The 10,354-nt window shown below is 58.1% G+C and overlaps 1 protein-coding gene across 5 annotated transcripts in view; it reads right to left on the reverse strand.

Moving 5' to 3' along the window:
• ZFHX2 (zinc finger homeobox 2) overlaps positions 1 to 10,354 on the reverse strand; it is a 29,102-nt gene that overhangs the window by 3,442 nt on the left and 15,306 nt on the right. For 2 of the 5 annotated variants that reach the window (XM_007479841.3, XM_056810077.1), the window contains exons 3-9: positions 9,803 to 10,317; positions 9,190 to 9,430; positions 7,563 to 7,637; positions 6,679 to 6,737; positions 4,393 to 4,593; positions 3,886 to 4,012; positions 300 to 3,782 (exon numbers count right to left, since the gene is read on the reverse strand). In XM_007479841.3, the coding sequence (XP_007479903.1) occupies positions 300 to 3,782; positions 3,886 to 4,012; positions 4,393 to 4,593; positions 6,679 to 6,737; positions 7,563 to 7,637; positions 9,190 to 9,430; positions 9,803 to 10,317 (4,701 nt within the window). The remainder of the gene's footprint in view (positions 1 to 299; positions 3,783 to 3,885; positions 4,013 to 4,392; positions 4,594 to 6,678; positions 6,738 to 7,562; positions 7,638 to 9,189; positions 9,431 to 9,802; positions 10,318 to 10,354) is intronic. The other 3 variants (XM_001369379.4, XM_056810078.1, XM_007479846.3) reach the window with 3 other exon arrangements.

The following is a 10,354-nucleotide window of genomic DNA, read 5'->3' on the forward strand; positions in this document are numbered from 1 at the left end:
GAGAAGAAGAGAAGGGGTTAAGCAAGGGGACGGGGCAGGCCACAGAGAGCTGGTCCTCCCTAGCCGTGCCATCTCCTTCCCTCTGGAATCCCGGCTCACCACCGGCCTCTATGAGGGGCTCTGGCGTGACCCTCGCCCGCCAGGGAGCCATTGAGTTATTGCCCCAGAAACGAGATCAAAGGGAGAGTGCCAACAGGGTAGAGTTAGGAAGGGCTCTGGGGGGAGAGGACAGAGACCGAAGAGGACGTGAGGAAGGGATCGAGGTGTCTGACAAGGACTCGCCCCGTCCCCCCACTCACCTGAACTGAAGGGGGCTAGGCTGCTGAGCGGGGGCTGAGCCAGAGCAGGCCCGGACAGGAGCACGGGCGCCAGGCGAGGCAGGGTGCTGGCTGCCCCCAGAGGCAGCGTGGCAGCGGTGGTCGGCGCAGGAGCCTTGGGGACCCGAGGAGCCTCGGGGGCAGGGGCCAGGTCGTAGCACTTGCTTTCGCTCTTGAGCTGGGCACGCACAGCCTCCTTAAGCTTGGCCAGATGCTGACGGGAGAACAGATGGCCTCGGCAGGAGACATAGAAGTCATACTTCACATCACAGTAGGGGCAGTCGGTTCGGGGAGCTCCCACGGGGCCTTCGCTGCCGCTGCCTCCCCCGCCTCCTCCCACCCCCTGCAGTTTGGCCTTTTTTTCCTTGGCACGGGCATTCTGGAACCACACCTGGATGACTCTCTTGGGAAGCCCGATCTCTTCTCCGAGTACTTCGCACTCCTGCATGGTGGGAGTGCGGTAGGCCTCGTAACAGGCCTTCATGATCTTCAGCTGCAGGCTGCTCATCTGGGTCCGGTAGCGCCGCTGCCCTAGCCCATCAGGGGTCCCGGCCCCACTTCCGGCACCACCCCCACCCCCTCCTCCAGCGCCAGGTGACTCTGGCTCTGCCAGACTAGAAGCCGAGGAGTCGCTCAAGTCCCCTCCTGACGGGCTGCATACCTCAGTCTCTGGAGATGCCTTGAGAGGCTCATCTGGCACCTCTTCCTCAAGAGGTGGGGGAAGCAGTGGGGGTGTTGGGGTGGCATCTGGTAGGGAAGCACTGGCCTCCTTGGAGGTTGGCAAAAAGGTTGCAGGGCCAGCAGAGGGAGAGGCTGCTGCAGAGGGGAGGGCGAGTGCTTCTCTCTTGGAGGCTTCCCTTCCTACTCCATCCTCCACTTTGCCCATCAGGAGGCCGAATTTTGTGAAGGGCACAGGGGTGGGGGGAGTGGGTGTCTTGATGGCTGGGCTGGGTACACTTGCAGAAGTGCTTCGAAATTGGCCCTTCCGTTCCCGGGCTCGGGTGTTCTGGAACCAGACCTGCACCACCCGCTTCTTGAGTCCCACCTCCTCGGAGATACAGTCCAGCATCTTGCGGGTTGGGTTGGAGTCTTGCATGTACCATCGGTACAAGATTTCCAGCTGTTCAGGCAGGATGGTGGTTCGGAGACGCTTGTCTCGAGGTGGCTCCCCATCCCCGGGCCCCCCAGCCTCACTGCCTGTGGGTGACAGGCTGCCCTCTTCATGCTTGCGCTTCAGAGGAGGCCCTGAGGCCGTCGGGGGCCCCGGCACCAGAGGACCCCGATCCCCAAACACTAGCAGGGGGAGGTCCAAGAGGTGTGGGGGGGCGCCAGGTGGCACTGGCGGCACAAAGTGGAGTCTCCGGTGGCTGCTCAGGAGTTCCTGGCTGGTAAAGGAGGCAGCACACTGGTCACAGGTGTGGGCCAGGCGGGGGGAGCCTGGGGACATCCCTTCTGTCTCTCTTCCCACCGGCCTGGTGGTCTCTGCCTGGCACAGGTCTTCTCCCTCTGGAGACCCTGGTGCTGGAGCCTCTGGGCCCGCTGGGGTTTCTGCTACCTGTTCTTCCTCTGGTTCTTCTTCCTCCACTGCTTCTTCTTCTTCTTCCCCCACCTCTTCTTCCTCTTCTGGGGGCAGGTCATCGTAGCATTTCTTGAGGTGCCGAACCAGCTCAAAGATACAAGAGAAGGCTGCATGGCAGCGCCTGCAGGCCAAAGATCCGCCCCCTGCTCCCAAGACTGTCACTGGACCCCCATCCCCTGCGTGTTTCCGGGCTTTCTGCCGAGCATTCTGGAACCAGACCACCACCACACGACTGGCCAGGCCCAAAAGGCCCGCCAGGCGCTCCACCTCCCCGTCTTTGGGGTAGGCGCTGGTTTCGAAGAAGGACTGCAGGGCCTGGGCCTGGAACTCTGTGAATTTAGTGCGGGAGAAGCGGCGGCCTGCAGGAGCCGGTGGGGGAATGGGGCCCTTCCCACAGTCTTCCTCCTCCTGGGCCCAGCGTCCTCCCAGGCGCAGGTGCTCCTCAGGGAGCTGGCTACTCCCAGCCTCTGGTTCGGGCCCCAGGAAGGGCGGGCAGAGCGGGGGAGCAGAAGGGTCCGCAGGCCCGTCGGGAAGCTTGGGCGGCTCTGCCGGGGAAGGATACAGGCTGTCGTAGCTCTTCCGGAACTGGGCAGCGTAGCGGCTGAGGGCCTCGAAGGGCAGGAAGCGGCGATGGACGTGCTCCTCGTGGGTCTTGAGGATGAGCATGTTGGAGAAGAGCTTCCCACAGGCTCCGCAAGCCAGCTTGTCCCCGCCCCCCAAGGTCTCGGGCGGGGGTGGGGCCGGAGGGGGCGGGACCGGCTGCTTCCCCTCATTGTACTGGATCACTAGCTCAAAGCCGAAGTTCTCCAGAAGGGCCTTGGCCGCTGTCCTGGCAGCCTCATTGGCAGGCTGGCAGGGCGGGGAAGAAGGCCCTACCTCACTTCTCTCTTCGACCACTGGGGGCCGCTCCCGTTCCCGCTCCGCAGGCTCGACCTTGGGGGGTGGGGCAGGGGCTGGGGCTGGGGGAGTGGGGGGCGGCAGCGACAGCACAGGGGTGGGCCCTGCCAGTGCCAACTTGGGCCCCACCTTGAGGTCATGCAGGTAGAAGGGCAGGAGCAGCTGCTGCTGCTGGAGCTTGAGCAAGGACTCGGGTACGAGAGGGAATGGTGGCAACACGGGAGGGCTGAAGAGAGGGGCTGGAAAGCGGTGCAGGTCCAAGGGTGGTGGTGGTGGGGACAGAAAGGGCAGCCCTGAAACCAAGCCGCTGGGCTCGGTCGTCTTCTTCTCTGGGCCCCCCAGCCCATCGGGCTCGGCCTCTTTGGGCTCTTCCTGGCTCCGCTCTGGTCCCTCGGCCTTGGCATCAGCCTTGGCCCCCCGGGACCTAGTCTGGTGCAGGACTGAGCGCATGTGGATCTCCAGGGTGGAGCTCTGGTTATAGGAGACACGGCAGACCGTGCACTTGAAGGGCTTGTCCGTGGCAGCGGCTGCGCTGGGGGGAGCCCCCCCCTCCCCTCTGGCCGGGGCCGAGGGGTCAATGGCAGCCTTCTTCATCTTGTGCAGATGGGAGACAGAGTTGTAGTGTACGAGCAGGATGTTCTTCTGGGTGAAAGACTCCTTACACACCGTGCACTTGTAGGGCCGGGCCGGATCTAAGAACTTGTCCAGAGCGAAGTTGGTGGTCTTCCGGTAGGACAGAGGATGGCGAGCATCGGCGGGGGATGGCTCTGCTGGGCGAAGCTCCCCCGGCGGCCCCTCGTCCTCTTCCACGGAGGCCATGGAGGGGGGGGCTTCTTCAGTCTGGGGGTCGGGCTGAGGGAGTGGGGAAGGGGCAGGAGAAGGTGGCTTTTCGGGGCTTGTCAAAGGCTTGTCAGGGACCTCAGCCGGTGGTGGAAGAGGCTCCGGTAGAGGGTCTGGGTTGACTTCTGGGATCGGGTTGGGACCTTCTTCTGAGGAAGAGGGGATAGTAGATTAGGGGGGTAAGGAGGCCCCCCCCCAGGCCACCTCCTCCCCCCACCAGCTATCCCCCACACTTGCTGCTGCTTCCCTTACCCACTGCTGAGTCTCCACTGGATCCTGGTTCAGTTCCAGGAGCTGGAGGTTCAGGGCTATCCCCTATGGGACTGAGACTGGTCCCAGGCAGCACTTTGGTCAAAAAGGTCATTTCCACAGTTGTGGCCTAAAAAAGGGAAAAAGTCCAAAGATCTTCACCCCAGACTTCTGCACTGGTGAAGCCAGACCAGCCTCCCCTCTAACATCCCCCCAGTTTCTGCCTTGGCCTGGGCCCTTCATCTGCTTGGTTCTCTCTGGTCAGTCTGGGCAACCATTTCAGGCAATGGCAGGGTAAAGGACACAGGCAGGGGAGGGAACAGAATGGCCCCCAGGCCAGGGAAAGGGAAGGATGAGCCTGCTGACCAGCTACTTACTACAGAGGGGAAGATGAGGCCTCTCTTACCCTCCCTGGCCCAGCACCCCAAAAGGCCACCCTTTTCCCTTTCTGCACCGCAGTGTTATGGCTAGAAAGGTACCCTGGACTCCCAGGGGTTGTCTCGAACTCACCACCAGGAGTAGTTTTTCCACACATTCAGGTACTACATTATGCAGGTGGCTAAGGTGGTAGTGAAGACCAGAACGTCCCAGCAGCTGCTCCTGGCACAGCGGGCACCGGTACTTGGGCTGCACAGCATGCTGGGATATGGTGTGGGCCTGTACCTGCTCGTTGGCAGGGCTGATGAAGCTGCAGTACGGACAGCAGTACACCTGGGTGGATGGACAGGTGAGTGGGGCGGGTATAAGGTAAGAGAACAGACCTGGGCTCCTTGCTCTGTGGGCATGCTGTCACACCTGGGCTCATACACCTAGAATCTCAGAGCCTTCTGGAGTTCTCTTGCCAGAGCAAGTCACTGGGGCGCTTTAGGAGCCCATGAGAAAAGCTTCAGCCCACACCTCTCCAGGGGCTCAGGGAGCTGGCACCTCCCTGCTCCTTCCCTGGGGGCAGGGCCCGAGGCCTGCTTGGAGCTGCACCCTCCTCTTCCTGTTACTTCTCCTGCCTCTCCTTTGCCCGGATCTCTCTCTAATCCCCCCCCTTCTAGGTTTAGCTTTCTCTCTAGGTCCCCCCCTGGCCCCAGCAGGACCCTGCCCCCTTGGCCTGGCCACTCCACCAAGCCATCCCCCACGTCATTTGGATTTCTCCCTCAGGCCCCAGCACCCGCCTACACCTTCCTCTGCCTTTTCCCTTCCCTGCTCCAGCCTCTAGGCGCGGAGGCCCGACCCTGAAGCCCAGCCTGCCCCTACCTCTTGTCTCTTCAGTCCTCGCTCCTGCGAGAGCTGTTCTAGGAAGGAGGCCATACCTGCCTGTGTCGGAGCCCACTCATCCTCCCTCCGAATCGGCTCAGCTCCCACTCTTTCTTTTACTTCTTCCTTTTTTTTTTTTTTGTAAACAAACACCACAGCTCCCCCAGTGGCCAGCGGCCCAGGAAAATTCTGGCCTGGCCTCCTCCCTCTGGCTGAGGTCCCCCTCTGAAGGGGCGGGGAGAAGGGTGTGGAGATGGGGAGCTCTGTCTGGATGGTTTGGACAGAGAGCGTCCTCTCCTTTCCTGTCACCGCTCTACCAGGCCTGTGCCCCCAAAGCCGGCCCATCTCTGTTGCTGCAGCCCAGAATTCCTCACTTGGGTTATTTACTTTTTTGGTGAGTGTTGCGCCATGGGGGGAAGGCAAAAACGGCTGAAAAGACCTTTAACCAACCCTCAGCTCCCCCGACCTAACCCTATTGGGGTAAGAAGGCCAGGGATGGAAGCTGCTGGCACAACGCTGCATCTGCTGTGGTCACCGTGCCCTGGCATGCAGCACGGGGCGGCCTGTTCCAAGGGCTAGAGAGCTTTCACACTTGGGTCTGTCCAGATTCAAACTGAAGACATACATAGCAGCTCTGCTCCTTCCGTCCCCTCTTTTACTTCTGGAACCTAGAGAAGCCATCTTACAGTGTATAGCCTTGGGGGTGGCTTGGTGGATGGAGTGCCAGGCCTGGAGATGGGCCAACTCAGATTCAAATCTGGCCTCGGCCACTTCCAGCTGTGTGACCCTGGGCAAGTCACTTAACCCCCATTGCCTCGCCCTTACCACTCTTCTGCCTTGGAGTCAGTACTAACTAAGATTGAAGGTAAGTGTTTAAAAACTATATAGCTCCCAAAGCCTCCCGGGCTAAAGAATAGTGCCTACACTCTGCCTACAACAGGCCTTTCGGGCACTCAATTGTTTCTGCCCTGGCAAGTGATCTAAGCTGGGTGTCTCCACTCCCTGGGGCTCCGCCTGCCTTTCTCTCCCCAGGAAGGAGAGGCAAGTGATGCCGGGCAACATCTGAAGAAAAGCTGCCACCTTCAGGGCCCCAGACCTGGGATTGCATGGCTCCTCTTTCGCTCAGCCTTCACGCCTCCCTTCTCTGCTGCCTTCTGCCATTCCTGTCTTCCCCCAGCCCCTCTCCTATCCCAAATCAGCTGCTCTGGACTCTCCCTCCCCCTAGCGATTCCACATCTGAGGCCATTAAAACGCTTTAGATTTTCCTCTGGCTGTGGCTGAATAAAAGCAGTTGGTCTTATGCCGTATGGGAGAGGATTTTGTAAACGAAAACCTTATGTAAATGTTAGCGAGTATTATTGTATGTGAACATATTAAGGGAAATAAAACCACTTATTTAAAGAGTGTGAGTGAGTCTGTTCTTGGCCTAGAATTCTTTCTCTGTAGAACTCTGTACAGATTAGAATTCCTCCTTCTGCCTTTCTGAATCGTATCATTCCCTAATAAAGCCACCTGCCCCATCCAACCCTTCCCAGTCATCCCAATTCTGACCACAGTCTGGTTGGTATTGTCCCCCGAAGGGCCAGTTCTATTCTCTGCCTCTTCAGAAGCTGAGGATTGAAGGAAACGAGGTTCAGAATGAGTTTGGAAAACCCAATTTATTTTATTTACCTTTTTTCATATTCTCCTGCCACTTATGATTAGTGCAGGACAGTAGGGGAGATGGGGAAAACAGTAAGCGTTTATACAGCACCTATGTGCCAGTTACTGCGCTAAGCGCTCTACAAATACAATATTATAGGGCAGCTAGGCAGCTCAGTGAATAGTGGGGCAGCGACCCCCATCTTTAACTAGAGGCCCTTCCTATAAAAGACTGAAGACATTCCTGGCTTGGAGATGGGAGGTCCTGGGTTCAAATCTAACCTCAGCTACTTTAAAGCTGTATGACTCTGGACAAGTCACTTAACCCCCGTTGCCTAGCCTAGCCCTTACTCCTCCTCCACCTTGGAACCAATACTTAGTATGGATTTTAAGATGGAAGGTAAGAGTTACAAAACAAAACAACCAAATACTGTACGATCTAATTTGATGTCTCCTAAGTATCTCTGCATGCTCCCCCCAACACACCCGCCCCCTGCATGTACAGCAGTGCCTCTTAGCAAAGCTCCAGTAGAGACATCTGGGGATTCTGAAAATAGACTAGAGAGAGCCCAATAAAACCTCCACTGCCAGACTGAGGGCTGCCATCATGCCTTCTCTTGTTCCCCCCAAACCCCCTGTTTCCTTCCCACACCTAACTTAGAGCTTAGTCTTCCCCTTGAAGCTCCAGAGGCCTAGCCTGGAGGGGGCGGCTGCTGGCCAGCCTTGATACTGTCCTGGTCCTGAGTTCTGGGGGGATGGATAGTTTGGGAAAGGGGAGGATAGGAGCAACTCACCTAACGGAGGGGCCTTGTTCTGAGTGTTTTTCTCTGCAGTCAGTGGCTCCACATGGGTAGAAATAGGAACTTTCCCTACAAGGGGGGAGGAGGGAAAAACCAGCTCAATGGGACAGCAAGGGCCAATGAAGAAAGGGAAGGGAACGGAGGAATAACCTGCACAAGCTTGGGAAAGTGGTCAGGAAAGAATTCCATGAATTTTACAAAGCAGGAAAGTAGGAGGCCTGAGGAGAGTTACTGAGGGGTGAAGGAGAATCACAGAACTTTAAAGTGGGAAAATCATCTTATTCAATCCCCTCATTGTATGGGTAAGAAAACTGAAGGACATGGGTTTAGTGCCTGCCTCAGACATTCCCTAATTGTGTGACTCCAGGCAAATCCCATCACGGAGGGAAGAGCCTGGACTACCCCCTCCCAGGACGCTTTGCACCCCCTTCGAGGCTCCGTAAATGTGAGTTACAGTGACTCCTGAGGCCACAGGGCTCCTCAGGACAGAGCCAGGCCTCTGTACTGTTCCTGGTTCCTCTCTGGAATGAGCTTGTCTTCGGGAGAACACTAGGCTGGGAAAAGAATGGAGGAAAGGCAGAGGTTCTGAGAGGGAGCGAGTTCAGGGAATGGCAGACAGATAGCACAAAGCAGAGGCTGCTGGGCCTGGAGAGGAGATTACCTCCAGAGGAAGAATTGACAGATGTGTAGGAATTTATTTTCGTTGGCAGCCTAATTAAAGTGTTAAAGTTCCTTAACTCCATTCAGCCCTGCGCCAAGATCGTTAGCTATTGATCCGAGCCCCTCCGGCACTTAACTCCAGCCAGCATATTGGCAATTCAATTAGCACCAGTCAATGCCGCCTGTTCCCTGGTTCCTGCTGCCAGCGCCCTTGCCCATCTTTGTCTCTGGAGAGTCGGGCACCCACGGCCCTCCCAACCCCACATTCCCCTCATTTAGCTCTCGGTGTCTGTGGCCCCCATCTGTCACTGGTTTCCACAGAAGCCTGAAGACACAGTGAGCCCCCAGAAGGCCTGAGATTGGCCCCAGGGCAGAGGTCCTAGAGGAGAGGGGAGATTTGGGAAAGCTTGTCTACAGGCCTCTTCCTCTACACCAGGAGCAGGTGGGAACCAAGGCTTGTGTGTGTCCCTTCCCAACCTTTCCCAGGGTTTGTGCCTGTAACCCTTACACTTTCTGCAGCCCACACCCCCCCAACTTGTCCCCTAAAGTTGCTAGGAGACCAGCGTCCTCTGAGAAGTCAGGAAGTGGTTTCCTCACAATTTCTTAAGTCCCCAGCCCTATGCCCAGCAAGAGACCCCTTTCTCTCCTACCTCCTGGTCTGCTTTGGCCCCTGGGGCACACACTGTTGTGAGCCTCCATTCTTTTGGCACTGTTATAGCTCCCATTCTCTCCTCACAACCTCTCTGCCTCCATCCTCCCTCAACTCCTTTTCCCTACTTGCTTCCTATTCTTTAATCCTTTTCCGTCCTCCTTGCCTGTGGCACCGCATTTCCCTTGCCTTGCCATCCGTGCTCCTTGGGCATCATCAACTCTGGGCCATCCCAGAGAGCCCATACGTGCCACCCTGTCTCCCTGTGTCTAGCCCCTCTAGCCCCTGCTTTCTGGCCCCATTCATCCTCACCAAGAGTTCTGGGCTGGCTGTGGCTGAAGCACAGGATGCTCTGAAGAGCTGAGAGTCCTTCCTCAGCTACTCGTCCGCTCTGCAGCAGTTGCAGTCGTCGTTGGGCCTGGGCATCTCGGTGGGCGGGTGCCCGCAGGTGTTGCAGCAGAGCCAGCCGGGAAGGTGTCTCCCATGCACACAGAAGACATCGGTAAAGTCCCAATTCTACCCCTGCCTCTGTCCCTTCCATCTCCAGCAGGAACTAGGAGAGGAGGACAGAGTTTAGGCCTGGGAGATAAGCACCCAACCCTCACATCCTCCCTTGCCTACCCTCAAAAGAAGACCTCCCAACCCTCCTCTGCAGGCCCCCCTCCCACAAAGCTTCTCTAGGGCAAACACTCTCTCTCCCTGGGCTCTAGCCTCATTTCTTTCCCATTCTGGGCCGCCATCTTGAGTTCCTCATCCCCTCCCCACCATATGACATCCTCCCTGATGGCACTGGCCCTCGTCCCCCCCATTCCTCCGCCTGGTCTTTCCCCCTCCCAGTTACTCTTCCCTCCTTAAGCAGCCCCCAGCCCTTGGGGCCTCTCTTCTGACCTGGGGGAGCCCTGAATGCATCCCTCCCCTTGTTAACCTTATAGACTTGGCTGTTCTCCTCGTGTGTGCCGCCCCGGGCATGGAGTTGCATCTTCTCCTTGCTGTTAGACTCAAAGTCGCAAAGGTTACAGCGCAGGTGCAGGGGAGAGACAGGCCCGTAAGGGGCACCCTCCCCCAGAGCGGGCCCAGGGGCTGGGGCGGCCCCACCGCCCTCCCTCAGGTGAGCTACCAGCTGGTACTTCTGGGCATGCTTGTCAGTCTTGAGGTGCAACTGGAAGTTGGCCTTGAGCTGAGTGCCGTAGCAGCAGAGCTTGCAGCGATGGGTGTCTCCAGCCACCTCCTTCCACTCGGCTTCAGGAAGGCTTCTGCCCAGAGTGCAGTGGTACAGCAGCAGCTCCAGGCTGTCCGTGCTGAAAGCCTGGCACACTAGGCACCGGAACACTTTCAGCGAAGGGTCATCATCTGGTGGGGGCGAGGTGGGTGGGCCGTCCATAGTGGGCCCCAAAAGCTGGTTTGGGGGTAGGCGGGGTTCCGGGGAGAGGCTGCCAGGGGCTAGAGAACAGGGAGAGGCAGTGGGTCAGGGGAATGG

Source organism: Monodelphis domestica, chromosome 1 (assembly GCF_027887165.1).
Source record: "Monodelphis domestica isolate mMonDom1 chromosome 1, mMonDom1.pri, whole genome shotgun sequence".
NCBI classification, from domain to species: domain Eukaryota; kingdom Metazoa; phylum Chordata; class Mammalia; order Didelphimorphia; family Didelphidae; genus Monodelphis; species Monodelphis domestica.